Below are 26,735 nucleotides of genomic sequence, written 5' to 3' on the forward strand. Positions count from 1 at the left end.
GATTGTTTTAATGTGTTATATAAAAAATAATTTTTTAAAAATAAAAAAAACATCATTAACATATATTGAAAAATTATTGGAAAAACATGCGCAACCACACTGCCAAACACGCTCACCAGTGACTAGTTGCTTCCACATTTTTGTCATCATCCAAAGTTCCCAACTTTAAGTCGTCGTCGTCGTCGTCATCAACTTCGACGTTTGAGCAGCAAAAACAAAATCAACCACTTCTTTCATTTGGCTTCATTTTCAACAACAAAAAGCCATATAACTCCAGTTGTCCTGGTAACAGTCACTGCAAGAGCAGCTGCAACAAAGACAACCGAAATGGTTAAATCTATCAGGGTTCATGAGCTTGGTGGACCTGAGGTCTCTTTCTCGATCTCTTGTACTATTGTTTGTATGTTATACAGGTGATCTTATAGGGTGCTAATGTTTTATTATGGTGATGGGTTGATAAATTTTTGTTCTATTGATCTAATTATGGTGACCCTGTTGATAAGGTTCGATAGGCATTAGTTTTATCTGTTTTGGAATCAATGAAATGATTCATCTTTTTAAGTTGGTGATGGGTTTTGTAGACACCATGATTTGGGAAAAATAGAAGCCCCCTGAGTTTGTTTTGTCCAAATTGCTATGCTTTCCTTTTAAGTGTGCCCATGTGTGAGATTGGACTTAAAATCATTGAAAGTTCAGTTCTTTATAGTTTTTCTTAAAAATCTTCGTGGGAGTAATGTATAAGATCGTGTTTTGGTGTTGCATATCTAGAATCATCTTTATTGACGACCATTTCGTGCCTAATTTCTTATTCTTTAATTACCCATTTTTTGCTTATTGAATGTTCATGACGGCAATGATATGTAGGTCCTGAAGTGGGAAGATGTGGAGATAAGAGAGCCAGGTGAGGGTGAGATACGCGTGAAGAACAAGGCCATTGGGCTTAATTTCATTGATGTCTACTTCCGCAAAGGAGTTTATAAGGCTTCCACAATGCCCTTCACCCCAGGTTTGACTTTAACTCTCTCGGATCACCGTGTGACGGCTGTAATTATTCAACAACAGTGGGCATATTTCTAGTAGATTGGCTTTTATGTGAAGAAAAAAACTTTTTAATTTTGAGGGAGAGCACAAACGGGGAATGTTTTAAAATTAGAATCTTGGTATATGGTTTGTTTAGGATATTTTCTCCATCAGTTTTTGCTAGAGTTTTTGACACTATGAAGGTATACATGCATCTTCATCTATTTTCCTTTATACCAGCCAATGTTGGGCTATTGAAGTCCCATCTCCTGAAGGTATTTGAGAATTTTTCTCTATTGAAGGTATGGAGGCTGTTGGAGAAGTGATAGCTCTGGGCCCTGGAGTTACAGATAGGAAAGTTGGAGAAGTTGTAGGTTATGCTGGTGGTCCTATGGGTTCATATACTGAAGAGCAGATCCTTCCTGCAAACAAGGTTGTGCCTGTCCCGCCTTCTATTAGTCCTTCAGTAGCAGCATCTGTGATGCTTAAAGGCATGACTGCTCAGTTCTTACTCCGTCGTTGCTTCAAGGTAGGTTGTATATCTGGCTACTTTCTAACTTAAGCAAGCCTTCGAACTTGTCCTATCATGTGTATCAGATCGTAAAATATTTTGGGTTCAAAAACCCGAGAGGTAATTTGAAATTATTATTTGACATCTAAGTACCAAAAAAGGCAAAACAACATTTGTTCATCGAAATTTCAATGTAAGTTAACACTTTTTCATGTAGTTTTCTATTTCTATGTTCCTGCACACGCATTTGCATTTTCAGCTTGGTATTTAGAGATACTTGTGATTATCATCGTCTTTTAATTGTTCAACTTTTGTTGGACTTCATTATTTGGCTACACGGACCTTAAAAACAAAGAACATAATAATGATAAAATTTTTTGTCTTGCAGTGGATTATTTCAGTTACTTCATTATCTGTCATTTTCCAGAGAAACAAATAAGTTAGTTAGATTTTTTATTCCAGGTTGAACCAGGGCACACTATCCTTGTTCAGGCTGCAGCTGGTGGAGTCGGTTCTCTGTTATGTCAGTGGGCAAATTCTCTTGGTGCCACTGTCATAGGTACTGTCTCAACCAAGGAGAAGGCAGCACAAGCCAAGGACGATGGATGTCACCATGTTATAATTTATAAAGAGGAAGATTTTGCTGCCCGTGTCAATGAGATAACATCAGGAAATGGCGTCGATGTTGTCTACGATTCCGTGGGGAAAGATACCTTTCAGGTAATGCTTATTCTATTCTTCCATTTATGTTGTCTATGAAGGCAATGCCTTTATTTCCCAAATTGATACTTTCAGCTGTAGTTTGATTCTACATCCTCTATATGCTTTACATAAGCAGGTTTGGCTTGTCATGAACCCAAAGAGAGACATTTTTTTTTTCTTACAGATTGCACCTGATCTTAAACTAAAAACTGTCTAAAAACTGCACCTGACCTCAAACTCTGATCTGTCACAGCTCTGACCTGGAAAAACCTGATTTTTTTTTATTCAGTTCTATTCAGAAGAACTATAGAAAACAGAAGTTACGTTCTGACCAGTTGGGCTGCTAGGTTTAGCTTATATAAGGCCAAGCGTGCACTTCTACTCTCAATTTTTGTTGGTTGAGTCCTCATTGGTATGCTGTCATATGCAGGGCTCATTGGCATGCTTAAAGACTCGTGGCTACATGGTTTGTTTTGGACAGTCATCTGGGACACCAGATCCGTTCCCACTGTCAGTGCTTGCCCCAAAATCACTGTTCTTGACAAGGCCTTCCCTCATGCAATACACTGCAACCCGGGGTGAGCTGCTAGAAACTGCAGGGGAGGTATTTGCCAACATTGCATCTGGCGTGTTGCGGGTTCGTGTGAATCACACATACCCTCTATCTCAGGCAGCACAGGCACATGCAGATCTGGAGAGTCGAAAAACATCTGGGTCAGTTGTATTGTTACCTTAAAGAATCTGAGCAGTCAGAATTGTGGTCACAAGCTATTCCGAACCATTGCCAGGGGAAGGACGGGCTTCCACTTTCTGTGGTTTCAACTCTATCAAATAAATCTTGTAGGGGATGTCTTCATGCAATCTATTGTCCTTTTCTAGCAGATTGTGCTCCACTGTAAAGCTATCAGCTTTTTTTTTCCTCGAGGAACAAGCTGCTGTCTTTAAAATAAATCCATGATGGACAAACAACTTTTATTCCGTCTTGAACACTTCTACAGTTCTACTCTCTAATTAGATAAACGCAAAATCTCTAACGTTTTTTTTTTTTTTTAACAAAATTGTGTTAGGCTACAGCCTAACAAGATCAGTCTTGGAAAGAAATAAGAGAGAAGAAGAAGTAGAATTGTTCATTCATGTCATGCCTTCCTCATTCATTATTTTAGTTTATATACAAGTTTCTGAATTATTGCTTATAGTTAGTAACTACTAACAGATTTAACCAATAACTGTAACTAACTCTTACAGCCTAACCTACTGATATTTCACTCACGTGCTAAGCTTTTGTTGTACCTCCATTGCAACCTCAATGCTAAAAACCTTACAGGGCCTATAAAGCCTTAAATTAAGCTTCATGTTCTTCCTCAAAGCTAAACTTATATGTTTGTATGGCTGCAACTTCAAATAAACCAAATCACCAACTTAAAGATTCTTTCTGTCTTGCCCTTATCTGCCATTTGTTTCATTATGTTCCTCAGAGCATTCTAGTTGCAACTTAAGCCATTAATTCATACTCTCTCTTCGTTGGATAGCTTTTTCCAAAGCTGCTACTAAAGGTGTTGCAAAAGAATCAACTCCAATATTAGAAGGGTAGCCATATAATGCCTGAAAGGGTGTTGTTTCAATAATTGAATGGTAACTTGAGTTATACCACCCTAACTAATTATGCCATTTACTATGGCAATGCATGACATACACCTTAGGTAGGTTTCTAGGCATTGATTCTCTCTTTTTTTACTTGACCATCAGTTTGATGATGGAAAGATGTGTTTATCAACAATCTCATCTCAGAAGTATGAACATTTCTTTTCAAAATAAGCTTGTAAAAACCTTATCTTTATCCGTCATAATAGAAGAAGGTAATTAATGGAACTTATAGACATATTCTAAGAAAAAAATGAGCAATCTCTTAAGCGGCAAATGAATGTGTAATAACTAAGAAATGTGCATATTTTGAGAATCGACCCACAATAACCAATATGGCATTCTTCCCTCTTGATCTTGGCAATCCCTCCACAAAATTCATTGTTATATTTCTCCAAATACCCTTAGGTATAGACAATGGTTGAAGCAGACCACAATAAGACACCTTTTCCATCTTGGCTGGTTTACATACATCAAATTCCTCCCTAAATTTATTTATTATAGATTTCATGAAAGGCTAGTAAAACATAGCTTTTAGCCTCTTGTATGAATTTTGGATTCTAGCATGCCCCTCCATTTGAGAATTATGTGCAAGACTAACAACTCTCTCTCTCAAATCCCATGTACAACCAATGATAAATTTGCTTTTTATACCTCAAGACTCCTTCTAAATATGCATACTTTAGCCAATTATCTATATTGATTAGCTTCTCTGCTATAATCTTTTTAAACAACTCATCTATCTCATAAGTTTCACCAACTTAGTCATGCCAAATTTGTGTAATAACAATCATGGTTGCTAAGTCACTACTCTCCTTCTTTAGGGTTTTCTAATTGTCTTTAAATTGTCATCTTTTCAGACAATGCATCAACTATCATGTTTTCCTTCATTTTCCTATACAGAATAATAAACCTCAATTCCAATAGTTTAGTTAATCCTTTCATCTGGATAGGGGTGTGGAGTTTTTGTTCTAGCAAAAACTTTATAATTTCATGATCAGTTTTGATAATGAACTGATCATATTCTAAATAATGCATTCATCTCTCCACCATCATGAGAATAACCATATCTTTTTTTCATGTATGGATAAACCAATATATCTTGGGCATAAAACTTTACCGAAGTATGTTAATGGTCTCCCATTCTAACTTAACACAACTCCTAATCCAGTAACATTAGCATCTATTTCCAAGATAAATGGTTTGGTAAAACCAAAATTGGTGTCTTGCACAAAGCTTCTTTTAAATCATCAAAGGCTACTTATGATTTCTCATTCCAATTAAATATATTCTTCTTCAATTGATTAGTCAGTGGTTTGTTTATAACTCTAAAGTTCTTAAAAAATTTTCTATAACAACAAGATAATCCTATAAAACCTCTCAATTCTTTATCTGATTGCAGTGTAGGCCGATTTCTAACTGCTTCAATTTTGTTTAAGTCAGTGGCCACCCTTTCTAAAGAGATAATACATTATATATATTACACGTATAATAATGATTATTGAACAGGTATTACATAAACAATGACAGAACACACAGATATGTTCTGTGCAATGATCTTTATTTTGAAGGCTTGGTAACAATATCACAAGCAATACTCTTACTCTAGCTGATTGTAGCTTATAACCACGACTCGTGAGATTGGTAATATTTCTTATTATCAATAAATCTGCGTTAGTTGACTGCTCTTACGATTCAGAATCAACACTGACACAAGTAGGGTTGCAAGAGTAAGGGCAATCGATTTTTTCCATGGCACTTCGGTCGTAGAACCAATCTCCAACAGCCTTTCCCATTTTCTGGAGTAAAAAGAGCCGATACAAGGATTAGTAGGAATGCAGAAGCAATCAATATAAGATTATAAATGGTGGAAATAAAGTAAATAAAAGGAAGATATGCCAGTCATTACCGTATCGCCCACTTCGGGAGATTTATCGTTTAACCAGGTAGATACCGACCCAGATTGGCAGTGAGCATAGCAAGAATCTATCCACAATCCTCTTGTTGAAGAACTGCCAAGTCCAGTATCCACTGCTTTTAAGAATTGTGTCCTGTAATCTGAAAATGAAATCCAAAATATAACTTCTGTTGGCGCAAAGGAAAACCAAGCCGATAGACTTCACTTAATTTCCCATCAAGAACCACGAAATGCTCTCGAAAAACGAAACTCTGAAATTTGGTTATTGATTAATAACGGGGCATGAGCTTTGGAAATGATCACCTTGCACGGTCTGGAGTTGACTAGCTGAGCATTTTTTCAAATCAAGCTTGCAGTCCTTCCATTCTTTTTTGGAATCAACAGCTGTTGGTGCAAGAATGTTTTTTATCTGAACGAATACGAAAAGATGGAAGATCAGATAACACACGAAGAGATATGTGTCGCATAAAATTGCGCAGTTGTGTGATCTTTTGGGAATCATTGTGTGGGTTGGGGTGCACAATGATTCAGATTAACTGAGTAACAAGTTAGCATACCTGAAGCCACAATCCTTGCCTTTCAAGAAAGATATAAGAACAAGAGGAAGATATATAGTTGAACGATAAGAAAATGTTCGCAAAAAAAGAGATATTGAACAAAAATCTTTACTGAGAAGCAGAAATTTGCTAACCTGCCAGGAATCGTAAGCTGAGTTTATGATGAAAAGTGGTGTTCGCATAGTCTGCGCCACATATTGTGGGAAGAAACACTGCAATAACAAGAAAGGAATTGTGAGACTGGAGAAGAAATGATGAAGAGAGGTACCAGGTCAATATTAGAATAGCCTTCATTACCAACTCCGGATTCATTTTTGAAGTGCATGATGCAGGCAAATTCTTTGCTGATCCCTGCAGAAAACATAGAGAAACAGAATGAAAAGGTAACTCTAGTAAATCAAATTCACAAGTCAACAACAAGAGAAGGGATCAGATAATTCAATTACATGCACATTACAGCAAGGTCAGAAACTCAGAATAAGATAGAAACAATTATCATAGATAGAATAGAGAGTTACATGAGTTTTAACGACTTGACCGAAGAAGGATTCAATTCGAGACCCTCCAGAAATGTCCGTCCTGTCAAGAAAATTATATTAAAAAAAAACTGATATGGAAGATTCTCGCAGTTAAACAAAGGGAGATTGGATCTGTTCTTGGTATATGAGCTTAATTACCCGTGAATAAAATAACCAGCATCAGAAACACATTTTACTCTAGCAGTTGCAGGCAGGAGGGATTGGAATTTATCACAATGCAAAATAGCAGCCAATCCACCAGCAGAACATCCGGAAAGAATAGCCTGTCATTGACAAGTCCCGACAGGTTATCCCAAGAGAATAAAGGCATAAAACGCAAGTAAATAAGGCTCAGTAGTAGTTATTGAAAGGAGTCGTACATTTCGAGCATTTTGCATTCCTTTCGCCAATAGTTCATCAATTACAGCCTGCCAAACCCTCTCTCCCCTGAAGTAAAGCTTAGTTTCCTGGTCCAGAAAATCAAATGCTACTTCAGTTCATATACAACAATTTAGAATTTTCATCTGTAGAAGAAATCTTTGAAGTTTCAAGGCAACTAAGTCAACAAGCTTATTACCGGATCGACAGCTTCGACATCACCAGTAAATGATGAACCATCACAGTATCTGACTTTGATTCTATTCCAGTTATAGAAGTCTACACATTCAAACAGAACCCAATTACTTAATTAAGCTGCTATACAGATTGATAACAAGATCTAAACCAGTAACTGCTGAATCCTAGCTACCAGGATTAGCTGCTTGCTTGCTGCCCAGTATGCCAGAGAACCCCATTGTCTTCTCCATTTTCGATGAAGAACCCCTGAAAGTGTCCCTACGAGATACACAGGACTCAACACTCTCACACCATCCTCCTCCCTGTTGACCCCCATTTCACAAGAAGAAAAGTTATAATTAAGTAGATCAAACTCATACAACTATCATTATTAACATCCCATTTATCATATTTAATCAAATTCATTAGGCTAGTCCATAGTATAGCTAGCAAGAAAGAAGATCAAGGCCAAGAAGAACTAACCTCCATGTGAACCAACCAGTTATCAATCCCAGAACCAGATCCTTTGTCAAAGTGGTAACCTGGCGGACTCCCATCTAAGCAAACTGCACAGTAAATCACAGTGACAACAGATTAGAAAAAAAAAAGATTAAAAACACGTACTGTATATTCATTAGCACAAAACAAATGAGCTTATGAGTTGCTCACCAGCTCCGCTTGAAACAGCAGTCTCGACAATAGTAATGGGAATGCTAGCTCCTTCTGCCTTGAGCAATATCAGTATGCAAACAACAAGACACGGCCATTGGCCTAATCTTGAACCAGCCATACACTGCTTGGTATCAGAAATTAACAAAGTGATTTAGAAGAAAGAATTAACACACAAAAAGGAAAAATAGGGATGCTTAAAGAAAAGAATATAAACTTGGGACAATATATATAGGGGAGAAAAGGATGTCGTACATGTGCAGGAACAAGAGAGCTTGCGTCAGGAAAAGAATGCTATAGATTCTCAGAACTTTCCTTTCAGACAAGAAACTCAAAATGCCACTTGTAAGAGATAATGCAGGGAATAAAAAAAATTAAACACTTCATATATAACGTGTTCAGACAAATATTAATTTTAAGATTATAAAAAAACATTTTAAGATTATATATGTAAGAGGAGAATCGGCAGTTTCTTTGAGAGTAGAAAAGTATTTTGATTGCAGAGAACTAAAAATAAATATATTTTTTTATGATAGTCTTAAAATAATTTTTTTTTATTTTAAAAGAAAAAATAAACGATTATCTCTATCTATTTTGTTAACCAAACACCGATTAAAGTCAAACAGAGGTTGAAACTAGGGGCTAAGAATTTTGTCTGCAAATAACTTGTTTTCAAGTTTTTTACGTTCATTGACTTGACAGAAATATATAAACGTCTTTTTTGGTGAAAGATTTCCAAATGGAAGTGAAACAATGGGTGGCCGAATGGAGATTGTTGTCTCTTTCCATGATCAGTCCATGCATGCAAATGGCTATATGATCAAATTGATGTCGTTTTCTGTTGTCTATGTCGTTTAGTTTTGAGATTTCATTACAGGTTGGTAGCCCATCTCTTTTTTCTTTCGAATCATTACAAACTTTACTGTCATTGCTAGCAGCTGGTCAGATCTTTTATCATCATTGTACATCCATATCATTAATTATTAATTGTCGGTGGTCTTTAAAGGAGGCTAGCCATTGATGCATGTTTTCATCCTTAGTTTGGCATTGGGATCCAAAATATTTTTGTTTTGACAGTTTTCACATTCAAATTGTTTGAACATTTTCAAATAAGATATTGATTTAAAACTGGTATATTTCTTTTGTTTAGATTCTTTTCCCTCTAAAGGGTAAGAGGGATTTCTGTAAAAATTTCCTTCTCTTAGCTTGCACTGACTTTGAATTTGAAATGATAGCCGAACCTTATCTCAAAAGCTTGACTAAGTAAGCATATTTGCATGCATGCTGGTTCAAATTTCTCAAGTGGAAGTGGGAAAAGGAGGTTTTATATACATTTAAGTGTAAAATCCCAAATTATATATTTGTTTTATATTAGGTGAAGTTGCTGGCCAGTAAATATTACATAAAAATAGATTTTTATATTTGGATGATGTTGATTTAGCCAAACCTTGTCTCAAAGGTTTGACTAATTAGTGTGTGTATATATATATATATCCTGGTTCAAATTATGTGTGGGTTTAGAACCGGTAAGGGGTGATTTTTAAAAATATTTTTTAAATACAAATATATTAAAATAATATTTTTTTAATTTTTTTATTATAATATCATCACATTAAAATTATTCAAATCAATTTTATGTTTTTTTAGGTGAAAAATGATTTGAAAAAACACTTTAAAAAAACACATGGTAATATAAAAACAAACACTCATTATATATTGTTTTATAATATCTATTTTAAAAAAAAAATGAAAAGAAAAGAAAATAGATGAAAATGAGTAAATAAATAGTTTTTGAAGTGAAAAGGAATACTTAATTCATTTATCAAAACTAGAGGGACTAATTTATAATTCACACTCCCATTTTCTATGCCCAGGGGCTAATTGGTTCAAAGGTTGATTTCAGCCAGCTGAATTTCTTTTTCATTATTCTTTTGGATGGGCAGGAAAATACAGACACCTTCCTTTCACCTTCCTTTCACTCGTTTTCAATCCATTCTCGGAACCTTAGGAGGACAGCGGAATGAGAGTAAAATAAGTCACATCATGTGATTGCATCTTTACAATTAAAAAAAAAAAAACTTAATTCTATCCGTAAGCAAATTATTTAATTATTTATTTATTTTTAAATTGTTTTTGATGTACTTATGTAAAAAATAATTTTAAAAATTAAAAAAAAATATTATTTTGATGTATTTCTAGACGAAAAGTAGTTTAAAAAATAACCGCTACCACATTCTCAATCACCTCTTATTAAACAGAATCCAGTACTGAATTTATGTTTACCTATAGTTAAATTTAGTTTAAGCAAACCAACCAACGAATATGGAATCGTTTTTAGAAAACATTAGTTTAGAAACTCGAGTTGCAAGTTGAATCAAAATTTTTATTAAAAAATAATTTGAAAATAAAATTAAAAAAATTGATAAAAAGATATCTTTCAACTCAACTTCTTATCTAATTAGGATTTTAAATTAAATTGTATGAGAGTTGTCTCAATATGATATAGTTGATTTGATCGGTTAAAAAAAACAACTTCTATGACTAACAAGAAAAATAAAGGATGAAACTGAGGAAAAAATAATGAAATTAAAAAAATAAAAAAAAATAAAAAGAAAAGAGCAGGTTTAATTAAAAAAGAAAAAAGAAAAAGAAGAGCTTTAGTATTTATACAAAGGTAAAAAAAAAATCATCGTTTTTTTTAGTACAGAAAGAAATGTTACAAAGAGGGAAAAAAAATATTACATAGATTTCTCTTCGTAATCATATTACTAAAATTGCAAGGGATTATAGAAGAAAAAAAATAAAAATTGATGATGATTAGTATCAATTGTGAATTAAGGATAACATTGATGATGATACCGATAGAACTTAAGGTTCTCTGATCTCTCTCAATCTTACACACATAAAAAAAAAAAAAAAAAAAAAAAAAAAAAAAAAAAACCTTTTTACTACCAATGACTTTCTCTTACCAGTGGCATCCGTAGTTCTCTCTTTGTTTTTTCTCCTCCTATTTATTAATATTTAATTTAGTAAAATCTTTCAATGTGTAAACTTGTTTATTTCAAGCTTGCAACTGTGGTAGAGTCCATCAGGATCAACCAAACTTGATACCAAAATGTTATTTATTCGAGTAATATAACAATTTTTTGAAACTAAATTAAATAGAACTAGATCCATGTCATCTGGGTTTGACATTCTGCTAATCCTAAAGATGCTGGGTATAGATGCAAGCCACGCCCACCTATCAATGGGTTATCACCCTGTCTTAAGGCTTTTTAAACAAGGACTTAGACTTAAAAATGAATTTTCATAGAATGCCAAAAATTTTGAATCATCAATAGCCCCCTAAGTCTTTATGTATTTAATACGTAAAGATTTAAAGGGTTCTTAATTTTTAATGAGAGATTTTACCTTTCCCATATGATAGATTATCTTAAACAGAATAGTTGAGATTCTTATGGTTACGTGGTTTGCCCTTATTAAAAAAACGTTTTTTAGGAAGAGAAAACGGCTGCATGAATTCAATGCAGTAATTAAGTAGTTTTTTTGAAGATTTATGGTGACATCATAGGTTATTCATCCAACAATAAGGATGAAAAAATATTTCTTTTATAAACTGATATGATCCAAGAAATGGTTGAACAAGAAAATTCAAATTCTACCTTAATTGTGCATATTGTCTAGTTTTACTCTATAGGGCATAATTCTTAATTAGATCATTGGATTGAACTTTAATTTTACCAGGATTTTCCGAATATATTGTTCTATATTTTTTAAAAATTTTAGGTCAATCTAAGTTCTAAAATGTATCATGATACATGTCAAAAGATGCAATACAAATTTTGTTATTTGTTACTTTTTGACTGATGGACTTCATATTTGGAAATGATTCTTTTCATAATAATGCAAGGATATTCAACAATTAATTTTAAGACTTTTCCTAGTCCTAAAATGATTTTTTATGGGTAACAATATAGTTTTCAGGTGTGGCAATGATTCTTTTAATGTTCCAAAATCATTTTCTTATAAGGATTCTTGGGTTGATTTCTCATATTGCATAATTTTATACCAATAAGTATATTGTTTTTTTTTTCAACCATTAGATTCGATTGAAGTTTTACCAAACGTTTCTAAATGCCCTATTTTATATCGAGTTAAAATCTCATATCAATCCGACTTTAGAAAGGTCTTGTAATAAGGTCCAGAAGCTACTATGCAAGATTTACATTAACTTCCTAGTTGATTTAAGATTTTTATTATATTTTATTTAGAATTTTTATTTTATTTTTTTTCCAGAATTGCTTAGGATGTTTTTCACTTATTATAAATAGGGTTATTTAGATTGTACATAGATTCTTAGCTTTGGAGCCATGATGTTTTGAATAAATTTGTGTTTTGCGTGATGCAACACTTTTCTCTTTAGTCGAACAAAGACAATTGAACTTATTAAAATATAACTAACTTTGTGATGTTCTTCCTTATACTTCTCATTCATGATTCGCTAATCGTTGGATGGGGGTTCATATGCCAATAATGTTGGTATTTTGGTTCAAGTAATTTTTGTGTCACACTTTTATGAAACCTAAATCTTTGGATTTTCAGGATTTATCTTTATAGCGTGTGGGTTATGTGACCATGTAATCATGAGGTTCATATCATAAACCCTAGTCACTTTCATTTTCATTTTTTATTTTCACTTTTACCACTTTTTTGCTAAAACAAATTGTTGAAGAAGCTTTGAGCGAGACTTGTTCTCAATTGTAAGAAAAGACTCTACTTACTTGATTTTAGGTAATCCTCACCCTTAAACTACTTGATTCTTCTTTTTTATTATTTAGTCATAGAAAGACATAGACTCTAGAAGGGTTATGTTTGATTTTAGGAGTAAAGATTATACTTTTTTAGATGATGAATAAGAAAAACTATTTTTTTTATTTAATATCTAGAATACGTCTTACATATAAGTTTGTAATCTCGTATATTAAAAGAAACAAAATAAATTTTTGATGTTTTTGAAATATAGATCAAGTTCTCATGACTTTAATAAACTAGTTATTAAATTCAATTTGCATGCAAAATTAAAAGATTATTTTTATGATTTTTCTAGTATGCTAAATTATGCAAATATGATTTATTTTTTTAGAAATTTGTCCGTGTGTAATTTAAAATAAAATTGTGTTTTTGGGAGAGAGTTTGCAGGTATTTTTAGTGCAATAAGAGCTAGAATTTTGGTTTGGAGTGAAGTATAGGTACTAGGGTGTAAGTTAGCATAAAATTTGTGTGGTGTAGTGTATAGGTGAGAGAGAAATTAAGACTGAAAAATGGGTACTTGGGCATCCTTTTCTTTTGTTTTTTTGGGAAGAAGACAATGAATAGTAAAATTATAGTTTTTTTTCAATTTGGTCTCTAAACCTTTGGAACTTTGCAATGAAGCCCTCAATCAACCCTAATTTTTCTGATTCCTTGTAATCTCACCCTTAGTCTTCTTCAATTGAACCCTTAAATTTCAGTACTTTTTACAAAGTTGTCATTGGTTTCAGATTTCTTTAATTTGGTCCTCAATTAAACTTCATACTTCGAATTTCTTTCATTTAAGTCTCTGATTGCATCAAATTAGTCTTTCAATTGTGTCCCTAATCTTCTAATCTTTGCTAATTGATTTGAATTAGGCTTTCAAATTTTATTCTTTTTTAATTGAATTCTTGATTAAATCTGCAAAACCCATTAGAAGTTTAATGAATTCCTTAAATTTAATTAATTTTTTTAATTTTTGCTTAATTGACTTTCAAACTTAAATTTTTGCTAAAATTAAATCTTTAAATGAGTCAATTATATGAGCTTTGAAGCAGAGGTTATCTTCGTCATTGTCAAATCGAGCTCACAGTAACATTCCATCTTGGTCTTAGAGCATTTCAATTTTCAACGCATGTATTGTAATTTTTTATAGATAAGACCAATCGCATGTGAAAGAGGAAGAGTCCATGGAGATTCTTACCGCAAATATCGTGTGCTAGGACGTGTCCCAAACGAATTTAGTGATCAGTTTTGGATTGTTTTCGGTGCTTGATGGACTTCAATTTAGACAATCGACCACACGGATTCGAGTTAAGTTTGGTCGGTCATCATGTATAATGGATGGACTTTGTCCTAAATTCCATTCGCACGACTGTCCACTGTTTTTCTTTGTTCGAGAAAGAGTGAGTGATGCAATAATTCATGAGAGGAGGAAATGCATGGGCAAAAATGTTTTAATCAACAAGGGCTTCCTTCTCCACGTTCGTTGCAATGAGAGTCTTGGTGTTTGCTACAGCTAGCTAGACAGGTTCTTCTACGGTTTGAATTGCAAGTCTTTAATAGGAAACGAACATGTAAATATCAGTTCAAGAAAGCAGATTACTGCAAAGACAGATTCTGAAGATATGTTTTGATATATTGAAAGTAGATGGGGGTTGATCGAGTGATATAGAACTTGTGATTGGTGGTAAAACATCAATTTTCCTGTTGAGATTTAATTTGATCTTCATGAAGAATCTCTTGTTATATATATTTTTATTATGAAGTTTTGTTATAACATCTATTAGAGGACTAAAAAATCTTAAATAGGAACTAACATGTCATGAAAATAAATTATTTAAAAAAAAAAAAAGATCAAAATGAGTTCGACCCTGGCTCGAGATGAACGAGGCAAGTCAGGCGGGAAGTGGAGTTTTCAATTGCAGACGGGTGAGTAATGTGTATTAACCTGTTCTTGGGAGGGGAAAGACAACCGGAAGACGTTGTTAATTGAGAAGCAAGAGGAGGAATCCACCCGAGGAGGAGCTCTCCCGTTTGATTATAAGCTAGATGGTAAGGCAATAACTTATGCGCCAGACACACTAGAACTGAGACATCACCCAGATTCCTGTGGGAGGCAGCAATGAGAAATTTTTGCAATGAGCGAAAGCTTGACTGAGCAATGATGTGTAGAGGCAGAAGGTTTACGGGTTGTGAATTTCTTTTCCCGGAGAAGAAGCAACGATCATATCCAGGGAATGAACATCGGTTAACTCTGTGCCAGCAATATGCAAGCTTTATCTGGAACTTCACTCGTTCTTAGGCGCCAAACACTCTCCAAGAAAATGTATCTTTACAATCCAGCCTAACCCATTTAACCCTCATTTTTTTACTGTCGAGCCCAACTCGATCCAGTTTCATTTATTTTCTCCTGTCCAGCACGCCAATGGCGCTCTAGAAGATCATTGATGTTGGTAACCACTAGCTTTCTCAACTAGACCCACCACATGCGACTTTGAGTACGAGGAGGCTGTTGCATTTGCCACCACCACGAACAAGTAGACAAGAACATAACAGGTTAACAACTTTTCTGCTTTAGTCTCTTTAGCATTGTTGTGCTTTTAAAGCATAGATGCTTTTGTTTTAAGATTGAAACTGTTGCTTTAATGGAAAATTTCTTTGCAAGGCATGGTAAGTTTAAATTCTGATATATTCAGAAGATTACCTACCCTTTTATACTCAAAAGCTTGGGAAAACTTGTGGAGCCATGAACAGTGAAGTCTCTCCTCTCTCTTTTTCCAATTCTACCGCCACCCTTTTTCTTTCATTCCCCTCTTTTCTCTACCAATTTCATTATTCATGCTTACCTTTGTTAACAATAATTTGGGTCGCTTTTAGACCGTTTAAATTAACTACATCATAAATTTTTTTATATAATTTAATTTTAAATTTAGATTAAGTAAATTATTAAATTAAAAGGTTTTTTTTTTTTGCCAAGTTTTTTTTTTAATTTCATCCTCAAATTTTTTTTTATCAATGATCGAGTTATTTTTAGGTTGGTCAAATCTTTTAGATCATGTCAAGACAATTCCCACGTAGTTTAATTTTAAATCCGAACTACATAAGTTTAGATGAAAGGTTTTTTTTTTGTTAATTTCATCATAAGATTTTTTTTTACCGGACGGTCGGGTTGCTTTTAGATCACATTAAGCCAACTCTCACATGTTTAATCTTAAACTTGAGTTAGATAAAAAATCAAGTCGAGACGTTTTAAGGTTGATCTGTCGAGACGTCCTTAATAACAATGTTGCGGCTAGATAATTTTTTGTCATGTTCAAAAAAAAAAATCCAAACCCATAGCATAAACTAATTTTATCAACTAAACTATTTGTAGCTCACACCACCAAGCCTAAGTACTAAGCTACAAACAACTGAACAAAGTAAAAAAAAAAAAAGGTTGAATTCTGGTTTATTCACAAAATTTGAAGATAATCAAATAATAGAATTAGGAATTGGAATAAAACTTGTTGAGGCCTACTGCAACATAAAGCAAAGGAAGAAAATTCCAGAGGACGAGCGTTGATGTAAAGTTGATAGATGTCCCCTCCACTTGCACAGCTTTGTTAGGGGTTGTTGCTGCCATTATTACATCATCATCCGGGAACTGCTGTCTTCCAGTGGATTTCCTTTGTGAGTCAGCATCAACTTCTTCCTTAACCATAAAGAAACCTAAAAGATAAGTTTCCATGGCAAATTAACACATGTAACTCCTGTCCTCAATTGCAACCAAAAAAGAAAGCTAGTGTTTATGTACCTGAAATTCAAGACATGTAGCAGACTCGGTAGCTGCAAAGCAACCTTTCCGTGCTTGAATTTTACTCTTTGATTTGTGCTTACTTGATTTCATCTTTCACAAACTGATTCTCATGGCAACATCACTCCCATTAGCATTAGTAACCCGCACAATAACGTACTCATATTGACTGATGCTGCAGACCCGTTTGGCGGTTTCTTCTGCAAAAGCAAACCATCAATATATGAACCATGCCATTCCTCTGTCCCTTTTCTTACGCGTGAAATTTCCTTAACAGGTTAAATGTATTTCTCTGGATATTTGTACATGTGAGCTTATATGTAATACTGATGCGGTCTTGATTTTCCAGTTTCATTTCTTGTTACTTTTTAATTTGGCAAATGAAAGTAATGTTCCATGGAGGTTTCTTCCCAGTTTTGTGCTTACAGATTCCTTTAGGTTACTTTAAGAGATGAGAATGCTTGTGAAACAGAGCTGGGACTTTCAAGGATAACTATTAGATTTTGGAGGGAGAGAGCTCTGTGATAAGTCGTAGAGTTTGGGATTTTTTATGCAAAAGCTGCGAATCACAAAAACAGAATCTAGTAAAATCATATACTACTGTTTCTCCATTGAGAAAAGAATGATTTTGTTTTGAGTAATAATTGAATTTGAATACACTAACAATGATGGGAGACACCCAGCGCACATAGGTTGAGTGCAGTGGTGACTTTTGCTTATTCAGAAGCCTTAATTAATCATAATTTTCTATTAGCTTGTTTAAGCTCTATCTCTGCTAAAATTGTGACTAATGAAAAGAAATATGTGGTTTGAAGAAATAAATCTATACTTCTGGGTTGTCTGGTGGAGCCAAACCACTGTTTTGGCAAGATGGATTGCAAGGGTAAGGACAATCAATCTTTTGGAATGGATTCCGATCATAAAACCAATCTCCAACTGCCTTTGCAATTTTCTGCAAAATAGTATGGTTTTAGAAAACAGAAAAGAAATCAATCTTTTAATCTAGCTTAAAAGAAGAATGAGCTGCAGCAAAAATATTACTGATGTATACACAATAGGAGAGGATTGATAATGAGGAGAAAACTTGCAGTCTCTTACCTTTTTACCAAGCACTGGGGAGTCTTCCATGAACCATTTCTCTTGTGTTTCAGTTTGGCAGTGGGCATAGCAAGAGTCTATATACAATCCTCTAGATGAAGAGTTGGTTGATTTATTCAATGCATTCAGAAACTGCAACCTAAAATCTGAAAAATAAACCCACAATGAAATCCTTGAAAAAAATTCCCAACCACTAGTTGTTTTGAATGAATGCTATCTATGATTACTCTCTGTTGACTGGGAGAAGATTATCACAGATGTCTGAAAGTTCTGAAATAGGAATGTTTAAGAGTTTCAACCACTAATCATCAAAGTGTTTTCGGCTCAGTTGATGAATGTTTGTACAACAATTGATCTTTTTTTCTGTTCTTGTTGGGGACACAGTTTTTAACCTTAAATTTTGAAGTCTTTAAACATGGTTTGTAATAAAAAAAAATTTGAAAAGTAAGTTCATAGGATTGCTTGAGTGTCTAAATTAAGTTGCTTCCAGTCACCTTGCATAGATTTGAGTTGAAGAGGTGAGCAGTTGTTTATGTCTAGCTTGCAGCTCTTCCAGACGCCAAGGGGATCAGCAATACTCGGTGCCAAAATGTTTCTTATCTGAAATAAATACAACACGAATTAGAAATAAGATATGCAAGGAGAAATATAAAGCATAAATAAAATATGAATTAATTTTAATGAAGAGAAAGTGCTCCAGACATAGAGATTACTCTGAAACTCGTCTCCATATCCACAACAGAGCAGATATGTTTGCACTACTTGGAATGAAAGAAAACCTTCCATTCATTTAATGAATTTCATCTCTCAAAAATAGGCGTGTGTTGCATAAGAAGACATGAATCTTTCCAGTGTATAAGCCCCCTTCACCACATAATGGATATGGAGACCATTTAACAGTACTGAGTAACATAAAAGATAAACCTACTTTCTGTTCAATGGAAAGTAATTGTTTACGGAGAACCAGATGTGTGCTAACCTGCCATGAATCGTAGGCTGCATTAAGAATGAAAAGTGGCGTTCGTACTTGTGGAGCCACATATTGTGGGAAGAAACACTGTAAATTGTTGAGAAGTATCAGCAAGACTGTATACGAAACGATGAAGAGAAAAAACCATATCAGCAAGAGCATGCTTACGAATGAGGGTTTCAGCACTGAAGTGCAGGACAGGGGCAGATTTTTTGCAGATCCCTGAAAAAGAAAAATAGCAAGTCTTCATCTGCTCTTCTGTGAAATCTACATTAGAAGGAAGAAGAAAATCCGAGGACAGTACATGTAATGTCACAATTTCATTAAAGTAGGTCTGCACATGCGGGGCTCCGGAGACATCCTTCCTGTTACAAAATACTTTTGTTGTAAGATTTCAAAAGAACATTAAGATAACGGCATAGGTTTCTGAAATAGGTCCTATCAATGAGCTTACACTTTGATAAAATAACCAGCATCTGAAAGGCATTTTACTTTAGTGCCCATACGTAGGAGTGCACGGAAACTGTCGCAATGCAAAATGGAAGCCAATCCACCAGCTGAACAGCCAGAAAGAAGAGCCTGTTCGGAGATGACTAAACAAGTTACAGAGAAAGTTCGGTCAAAAGAGAAAGATGCTGACAGATCTTCAAATGGATCTTACGTTTTCAGCATTTTTCAATCCTTTTGGTAATAGATCCTCAATGACAGCAAGCCAAATCCTAGCTCCTCTGAAGTGAAGATTAGTAGCCTGATCAAATTGTTTCTGATTAAAAATGAAACTATGAAATTCTAAAATGGTTCCTGCTCAATTTTTTTTATTAACTTACAGGATTGACTGCCTGCACATCACCGGTAAACGATGACCCATCACAGTATCTGATCTTAACTCTATTCCAATTGTAAAAATCTGCAAATTCAAACAAAACTAATCAATAACCTGTCTACAAAAACCATGCTACTCAAATTCAATAGCAAGGTCTCAGATAATGAAATATTTGGCCACACCTGGATTAAACGGCCGCTTGTTGTTCATAATCCCAGAGAAAGCAATTTGCTGTCCCATTAGCTTCGATGAACCTAAATGAGTTTTCTTACGGGAAAGGCAGCTCGTGACATTGTTGCACCATCCTCCTCCCTTAATATCACAAGCAAAAGGCATCTTAAACAAGATTAAATGAATTATAAACAGTTCAAGCCATTCTAGACGTGTAAACTGGATTTCCTCAATCTGTCTACTACTCATATTATCTGATTCATACAACTAAATGCTCATGTCCCTTACATCAAAAACCAAAACCAACTTGCCTGTAATCAAAACCAGGCCCCTAACCAGTAACAGCTTCATTTTATTGGCGTAAGAAATTATCAAGTGGACCAAGACAAGAACACATACCTCAAAATGTATCAACCAACTATTAATGCCTGTACCAAACCCTTTATCCCAGTGGTAAGCCGGCGGGCTTCCATCCAAACAAACTGCAGAAAAAAGTATTGTTTCCAAGAGAACAAAAACAATTATAAATTTATAATTGAAAACAAAGTAAGTCAATAAATAATTGAATTCAATCAGAGTATTGTAATTCCTAACCAGCTCCTTTGGCCACTGCACTCTTTACGTAAGTAATTCCTACATAAAGCCCTTGTGTTTTCAGCAATAACATCAGAGAAACCAGGAGTTTTAACCAGTGGCCTAATCTTGAATCTACCATTCTGCACATGCCAAACAGAAATTACACATTATAAACACAGGTTGACACAAAGAAGTGATGCAAAGAGAAAAGAAGCCAAAAGCAAAAAAGAAAATAGGGAATGGCAGTGAGAATTATCAAGGAACAGACATATAATTATACAATAATACAGCATAATCTAGCAACAGAAGATGGAAATGTGAACTCCCATGATCAGAGAATCTTTAAATATTATAAAAGAAATCATGGGGTCTGTCATTTTTAGTGCTAAGATTGTAAAAATAAATAAGTCAAAACAGACAATGGGGCAACCTGACAAACATGTAAAAACCGACCAACCCATATGCATTGAATATAAAGAAAAAGACACCGCAAAATCTAGCGGCAACCATTAAAGTTTCAATCTTTTCTATTGCTTTCAGCTTTAGAATTTCCGGACCACCAATGATTCCCTCAAAGTTTCTTCTTTTTTTTTCAAAAAAAAAAAAATGTAAAAAGAAAATAACCATGAATATAAAATATATCATGAACAGATCAAGCAGCATAATTTCCATTATTAGAATCAAAACTACAATGCTGAATCACTCTTCTCTTCTTTAACCAAGAGTAAAACTTCCATAAGTTTTTTGAGTTGAAATAGGTTTTTTATATATAATATTATATAACTTAACAGTCACTATCGTGACATAGACACAGTTGTATCATTTTTAATTAAATTAAAAAGCACAGTGGTAAAAAAAAAGAAAAAAAGAAAAAGAAGAAGCGGTGATCATTACTAACCTTTGCTGTTCGGTGGGTGATGAGAGAAGCAAAGAAGAGAGAATGTGAGCGAAAGAAACCCAGCAAGTAGTTCAGTAGAAGTGCATTGGCTTTCTAAGCAAGAGAATGGGAGAAGAAGAGGAGAGAGTTGCTACAGCCAACTGTTTGGCCTGAGAAATTCTACAGCTTCTTTCTTTTATTTTGTTTATTGAGCAGAGAACACAAGGCTGGACAGCCAGCCGACACTCATTCGACTTAAAACATTCACTTTCACAAAAGGTATTTATATAGGAATAAACAAAGGGTAAAACTACTCTTTAACCCCTTACAATTTCAGAGCTTCTCATTTTAGTCCTTCTTTTTTGTATTTCTACCATATCATCTCTTATGCTTCCAAAAAGTTCCGAAATCACCTAATATCTAAGTGACCTTACAGGTGAATGTTCCATCAGATTGCGTTTAGTTATTGTTTTGAAATATAAATAACATATACAAAAAATATAAAAATATATTGGATTAAAAAAATCAAAGACATAAACATTAGATAAATTTGTATCCATAATAATTTTAGAATAAATTTATGTATTTTTAAAATATAAAACATGTTTGATTAAAAAAATCAAAGACAGAAACATGAAATAAACCCATATCCGTGCTAGAGTAAATTTTTATATTTTTAAAATATGAATTATATGGAGACATACCCTAAAATATAAATACCCTTTTTTCTTTCATAATTAGAGCAATATTTGAACTAGTCTAATTTAAAAATCTTGAGAAGCTTGAATCCGTTTTACAAATAACATCCGGCATCCCTCTTCCTTTTTCTTTTTTGTTAATTTTTAATACCCTTCTTTTTTTTCTTTCCTTTAAAATATAAACTCTTGAAAATAAATAATTTAAAAGTGGACATGCGATTACCTTATTCTAGCTATGAACTAAGAGATGCTATTATAGAAAAATCTATGAAAACATAAAGGGTAAGTAAGAAAATTGTGAACTATAGGACCAAAATGGAATAGTTTTGAATTCTATAGAAGCAAAAATTTATATAAAAAAGTAGTCCCTAATTTATTAATTGTTGTAGTTTGTGTATGTCACGGGCCTTGAAGGGCAGAAACCTGACCCATAAAATTAGCGGCTAAAAGGCATCTAATGTTGTCACCAATTTATCGAATTACGTGCTTCCCTCCGAAATAAAAAGAATTAAATAAGTAACAAATTAAACTTGCATTTTCTATCATGGGTTTTTATTCTTTTTTGTTTTTTTTATCGGAAACTTATATATATATATATGTATATAGATTGAATCTCCCTATTCTGTATTTTATTTTGTAAATATTCATTATATATTATAATATTAATGATTAATACGTTTACATAGCACTTTTTTTTATCATAATATTAGGTTAAATGGTTGACAAGTGTTTGATAATTAAGATTGCACTAATAATTATTAGTCTTTGATAATATTCTAGTATTGCATTTTAATTAAATTAATAAGGTTCTATATATATGCTATATCAATTCGAGATTTTTATCTCTCATTACATTGCATGGATGTTCATGTTGTCAGATAATTTGGAATGGAAAAATAAATAAATTTGGAAACAAATTAAAAAAAAAACGAATTAGATGATATATAAGAAAATAGAAGATTCGTGGAAAAAAAAATCAATTCTCATTAATCATGTAAGATTTGAATCCTTATCACTATGAATTAATTTGGAAAACTATCTTATAAGAAAATAAATTAAAAACTTGATATATATATATAATTCCTCTAAAAATTAAACCTATTGTATATTATTACTGGCCTTCATCAGATGAGCGGCAAACTTGTGTGGAAGCAGGAAACATGGGAGGAATGTGACCCCACTACCCTTTCCTCCTGACACGTCTTAAATTATCATTAGTTAAGGTTTGTTATTGAATTTTGTTTACCTATAATTTGTCGCTTGATTGGCGCCTTGGCGGTGATCGGCTATCAGTGGGACCCAAGTTAGTTCCCCCTTTTTAAAAATACCGTGATTTCATTAGATATTAAATTAATTTTAAAAAAATATATTTGATAAAATATTTCACAGTTTTAATAAATCATTATCTTTCAAACAAAAATAAATCTGTTCCATTATGTATTTTTTTTCTCTTAATGGTTTTTGCTATGTAATCTGCTATTGCTGGATATAGAGATTGTAATTGTGTTTGTGTATGCTCATGGTTAATAAATGTACATCTTTTGACAAAAAAAAATTAAATAAAAAATTAGTCACTTCCCACGAATGATGAATCTTATATATATATATATATATATTATTAATCTTTGTATGAAAGAATGTATATTACAAAACTATAGTATAAAAAAAGAGACATGGGAGACATGTCCTATGTCTTTCCTTTTTAAAAACAAAAAATTAATTTAAAATTGTTATTGAGATAGATTTATTTTATGTTTTTGTCTTTATCTTTTAATTAAATACATTTGTGCTCATTATATATACATTTATTCTATCTAAAACATTAACCAAACATAATCTATATAAACAAAATTGCTTTGGAGATAATTTTTTTTTAATTTCTCTAATTAAATATATTTTTTATATGTATTTTTCTGTCTAAAACATTAATCAAACGTAATCTAGAGGAAGAAATCTTGAGTTATACATGTTTGGCTGGAAAGCACTAATATTGCTAAATGATTTTAGAAATGCATGTTAAACTATTCCCAACATAATTGAGTGCTCACTAAAAAGTCAACAATGGGAAAGATCCTTTTTTTTCTCTATAGAATATGTTCTTTTTTATTGTTCACCGCCCTAAAAGGAACTCATGTGCCTGCCTTTAGTACTCCATTAAGGAAGAAAGAGGCCGAAAAATAAAATTCCAAAAAGACCTTTCTAATTCATGATCATGACTTTGTACCCTCTCAAAATTCGAAGCATATAATATAAACATCACAATATACTATAATAGAGAGAGATATTGAAATTCATATGGGTGTTACTTACTCGGATATGAATATACACACATACATATATTATGATTTTTCTGATCTTTAAAGGAAATGAACTAGAAATTCATGGTTATTTAGACATTAATTCTCAATCAGATATTGATGATAGCAAATCTCAGTCAGAATATATTTTTACTCTAAATGAAAACACTGTGAGTTGGAAGAATTCCACAAAAAAAAAAAACCACGGCAGATTCTACAACTGAAACCGAATACATCTCTGCGTCTGAGGCGGCAAAAAATGTTGTTTGGATCAAGAAGTTCATTATAAAACTTGGTGTGGTTCCTAGCATTGTTGATCTAGTAGTCCTATACTGTGACAACAATGAAGTTATTACACAATCAAAGAAACCAAGGTCTCATCGAAGATCCAAATATGTAATTAGGTGATTCTATCTGATTAGAGAAAGCATAGAAATAAAAAAAATATAAAAATAGAGCGAATACCAAATGAAAAGAATCTTGCAGATCCTCTCACTAAGGCACTGTCTTAGCATAAACACGATCATTATATGGAGGGATATGGTATTAGATATATGATCGATTGACTTTAGTGCAAATGAGATATTGTTAGTTTATATGCCATATAACCGACCAATTGGTTACACGTGACACTATTTTATTCATGTAGAACATGTTTAATTTTATTAAATAAAAGTATTATTTATCTTTAATATTCATTTATATTTAATTTATGAATTTAATGTTTGATAAATGAATCTATGCATTATTTATGAATTTAATGAACATATTTAATTTATATTCCATATAAATATATTACATGTGTTTATGGAAAGACTCACGTGAAAGTCGTGTAAGTAATCCTTAAACTTGAAATCACTAAGTTATCTTATATATGGAGTGCTATATTTTGATCTTGTTACACGTTATCATGGTAAAGATAACAAATGGGCATACATTGAATATAACATAAATTCTATGAAGCTATTTGAGTGGTCAAAAGAGAATTCATCACCTTTTATGAATTAGAAAAAATATTCTACATGTTCTCAAATAATATTGATTGTTAACTCCTTACGCAAGGTGGAATGAGATTTGAAAAGAGTTTTAAATCTTATTTAAATGATCAATGATTATAATGTTACGAACAAATATAATTTGACATGACAGAAACACTCAATGCTAAAATATCTAAATCAGAATATTATTGATGAAAGAATAATAATTACACTGAGAAACTGGTCACTAAAAGGTTAAGTCAAATTATTTATGATTTTCCTAATATTTGGGGGATCATGACACGTTGCTAGACGGTGCATTTGATCTTCAAATATAAATTAATCAATTATTGAATTGATAATAATTTAAATTGTTTAGGAACTTAATGGGTCACCCGCGTTAAGAACCATTAATTAGTCAAAAATTAAACTGAGATAATTAATCAAGTGTGACTCGATTAAAAATAATTTTAGAAATTAAGCACTAAAATATATTTAATTCAGAAATTATAACTCTAGTCCTATAATAGTCAAGTAGGGATTTGATTGATTGAATTTCTAAAATTATCCTTAAATAACATATATATGGATTTTAGAATTTCTTATAAATATAAAACTAAGCCTGTTATTTTGGTAGAAAAAAAAGTTATGTCGGATATTTTTTACAGAAAAATTATCTAACACAAAATTAGAGCTAGTACTCTAGGCTTAACAAATCTCTCTCTTCTAAATAGGGATATAAATGATTTCTCACTGGTGGTTCATATGGATTACCATTGGAGGTCGGACAACTGGACGACTTATAGTTTGCAACAATCCATCCCTAAGAATCTAACCAAAGTCGAAAAAGATCAAATCTTAAAGTAAATTTTATACAATTCTAGATTTGTCTAACAGAATTTTAGAAATTTTTAAATAATTTTGTTTTATTATTTCAACTACGAATATGAATTTCAGAACCAATGTCATCATATAAGACATAACTTAAATAATTGTTAAAATATCATATTTGTTAACTTTTGTTTTCATCTTATAAACAAGTTAGAATGGCAATACTAAAATACTGATTTGTATTATAATTAAAACGAAGCTTATTTTCTCTTTTTTATTTTAGGGTTAATAATTCAATTTGTTCTTATAGAATAAAGTAATCTCTTAATTTGTTCTTCTATTTTATTTATTGAGTTAATTTTGTTAATTTATCTTTCATGATAAGATATTGTGGTCAAGCCATCAAGATTAGTCACGTGATTTGAACGTGATTATTTTTTATTTGAATGGCAGATTAGAAACTTGTGTGGATTTAAGCATGAAATTGATTCGATTAATTAGAATATAAGAGCATAATGAGAAATTATCGTATCATATAATACCATATATTTTAAGGAGATCGATCCATGTAGTTTTTGCCTGTAACAACGTCGTATTAAATGTGAAGAAATATATTAGAGAAAACTGCTAAAATAATTAAAACATTGATTCAACTATATGCTTGGTGTTGAATAATTGCAGAACCGAACACAATCATGTGATAAGATGAGCAAAACAGTTAGGGTTATATATATATATA

The 26,735-nt window shown here is 32.6% G+C and overlaps 3 protein-coding genes across 8 annotated transcripts; 1 reads left to right on the plus strand and 2 right to left on the minus strand.

Annotated features, from left to right (window-relative positions):
* The first annotated feature begins 119 nt into the window (after positions 1-119).
* Positions 120-3,211, plus strand: LOC18098409 (uncharacterized). Its single transcript, XM_006385070.3, has 5 exons — positions 120-369; positions 865-1,006; positions 1,323-1,549; positions 1,994-2,251; positions 2,664-3,211. Exons 1-5 carry the CDS (start codon positions 328-330, stop codon positions 2,967-2,969), a joined length of 975 nt encoding a protein of 324 aa, XP_006385132.2. The 5' UTR covers positions 120-327; the 3' UTR covers positions 2,970-3,211.
* A 2,115-nt stretch (positions 3,212-5,326) lies between these two features.
* Positions 5,327-8,534, minus strand: LOC18098410 (pectin acetylesterase 11). 2 transcript variants are annotated; one of them, XM_006385071.3, is made up of 13 exons: positions 8,347-8,534; positions 8,092-8,215; positions 7,906-7,988; positions 7,616-7,745; positions 7,445-7,524; positions 7,248-7,334; positions 7,027-7,151; positions 6,868-6,928; positions 6,647-6,700; positions 6,484-6,561; positions 6,096-6,201; positions 5,784-5,932; positions 5,327-5,673 (listed from the first exon to the last, which is right to left on the minus strand). In XM_006385071.3, exons 2-13 carry the CDS (start codon positions 8,210-8,212, stop codon positions 5,563-5,565), a joined length of 1,185 nt encoding a protein of 394 aa, XP_006385133.1. In that variant the 5' UTR covers positions 8,213-8,215; positions 8,347-8,534; the 3' UTR covers positions 5,327-5,562. The 2 variants fall into 2 exon arrangements, with proteins under 2 accessions (XP_006385133.1, XP_024454634.1); XM_024598866.2 differs by having other exon boundaries at positions 8,092-8,218; positions 8,347-8,529.
* A 7,775-nt stretch (positions 8,535-16,309) lies between these two features.
* Positions 16,310-21,454, minus strand: LOC18098411 (pectin acetylesterase 8). 5 transcript variants are annotated; one of them, XM_024598915.2, is made up of 15 exons: positions 21,215-21,454; positions 20,335-20,456; positions 20,140-20,222; positions 19,752-19,881; positions 19,574-19,653; positions 19,408-19,494; positions 19,201-19,325; positions 19,051-19,111; positions 18,915-18,968; positions 18,756-18,833; positions 18,271-18,376; positions 17,777-17,922; positions 17,508-17,630; positions 16,679-16,878; positions 16,310-16,593 (listed from the first exon to the last, which is right to left on the minus strand). In XM_024598915.2, the coding sequence occupies exons 2-14, from the start codon at positions 20,453-20,455 to the stop codon at positions 16,789-16,791; spliced, it is 1,284 nt and encodes a 427-aa protein (XP_024454683.1). In that variant the 5' UTR covers position 20,456; positions 21,215-21,454; the 3' UTR covers positions 16,310-16,593; positions 16,679-16,788. The 5 variants fall into 5 exon arrangements, with proteins under 5 accessions (XP_024454683.1, XP_024454681.1, XP_024454680.1 ...); XM_024598913.2 differs by lacking the exon at positions 21,215-21,454 and adding an exon at positions 20,747-21,027 and having other exon boundaries at positions 16,310-16,572; XM_024598912.2 differs by lacking the exon at positions 21,215-21,454 and adding an exon at positions 20,747-21,027 and having other exon boundaries at positions 16,310-16,576.
* Between the last annotated feature and the right edge of the window lie 5,281 nt (positions 21,455-26,735).

This window comes from Populus trichocarpa, chromosome 4, assembly GCF_000002775.5.
Source record: "Populus trichocarpa isolate Nisqually-1 chromosome 4, P.trichocarpa_v4.1, whole genome shotgun sequence".
Classification (NCBI taxonomy): domain Eukaryota; kingdom Viridiplantae; phylum Streptophyta; class Magnoliopsida; order Malpighiales; family Salicaceae; genus Populus; species Populus trichocarpa.

What these genes read in the sequence shown, in the direction of transcription:
- LOC18098409 (XM_006385070.3), top strand. Translation starts at nt 328, where the DNA reads ATGGTTAAATCTATCAGGGTTCATGAGCTTGGTGGACCTGAG. An exon ending in TACTCCGTCGTTGCTTCAAG is followed by an intron (nt 1,550 to 1,993) that starts GTAGGTTGTATA and finishes TTTTTATTCCAG; the next exon opens with GTTGAACCAGGGCACACTAT. An exon ending in TGGGGAAAGATACCTTTCAG is followed by an intron (nt 2,252 to 2,663) that starts GTAATGCTTATT and finishes TGTCATATGCAG; the next exon opens with GGCTCATTGGCATGCTTAAA.
- LOC18098410 (XM_006385071.3), bottom strand. Translation starts at nt 8,212, where the DNA reads ATGGCTGGTTCAAGATTAGGCCAATGGCCGTGTCTTGTTGTTTGCATA. An exon ending in ATGTCGAAGCTGTCGATCCG is followed by an intron (nt 7,335 to 7,444) that starts GTAATAAGCTTG and finishes TTTCTGGACCAG; the next exon opens with GAAACTAAGCTTTACTTCAG. An exon ending in CAGCTTACGATTCCTGGCAG is followed by an intron (nt 6,202 to 6,483) that starts GTTAGCAAATTT and finishes GTATTCGTTCAG; the next exon opens with ATAAAAAACATTCTTGCACC.
- LOC18098411 (XM_024598913.2), bottom strand. Translation starts at nt 20,988, where the DNA reads ATGGAAATTATGCTGCTTGATCTGTTCATGATATATTTTATATTCATG. An exon ending in CAGTGCTGAAACCCTCATTC is followed by an intron (nt 18,834 to 18,914) that starts GTAAGCATGCTC and finishes AACAATTTACAG; the next exon opens with TGTTTCTTCCCACAATATGT. An exon ending in CAGCCTACGATTCATGGCAG is followed by an intron (nt 18,377 to 18,755) that starts GTTAGCACACAT and finishes TATTTATTTCAG; the next exon opens with ATAAGAAACATTTTGGCACC.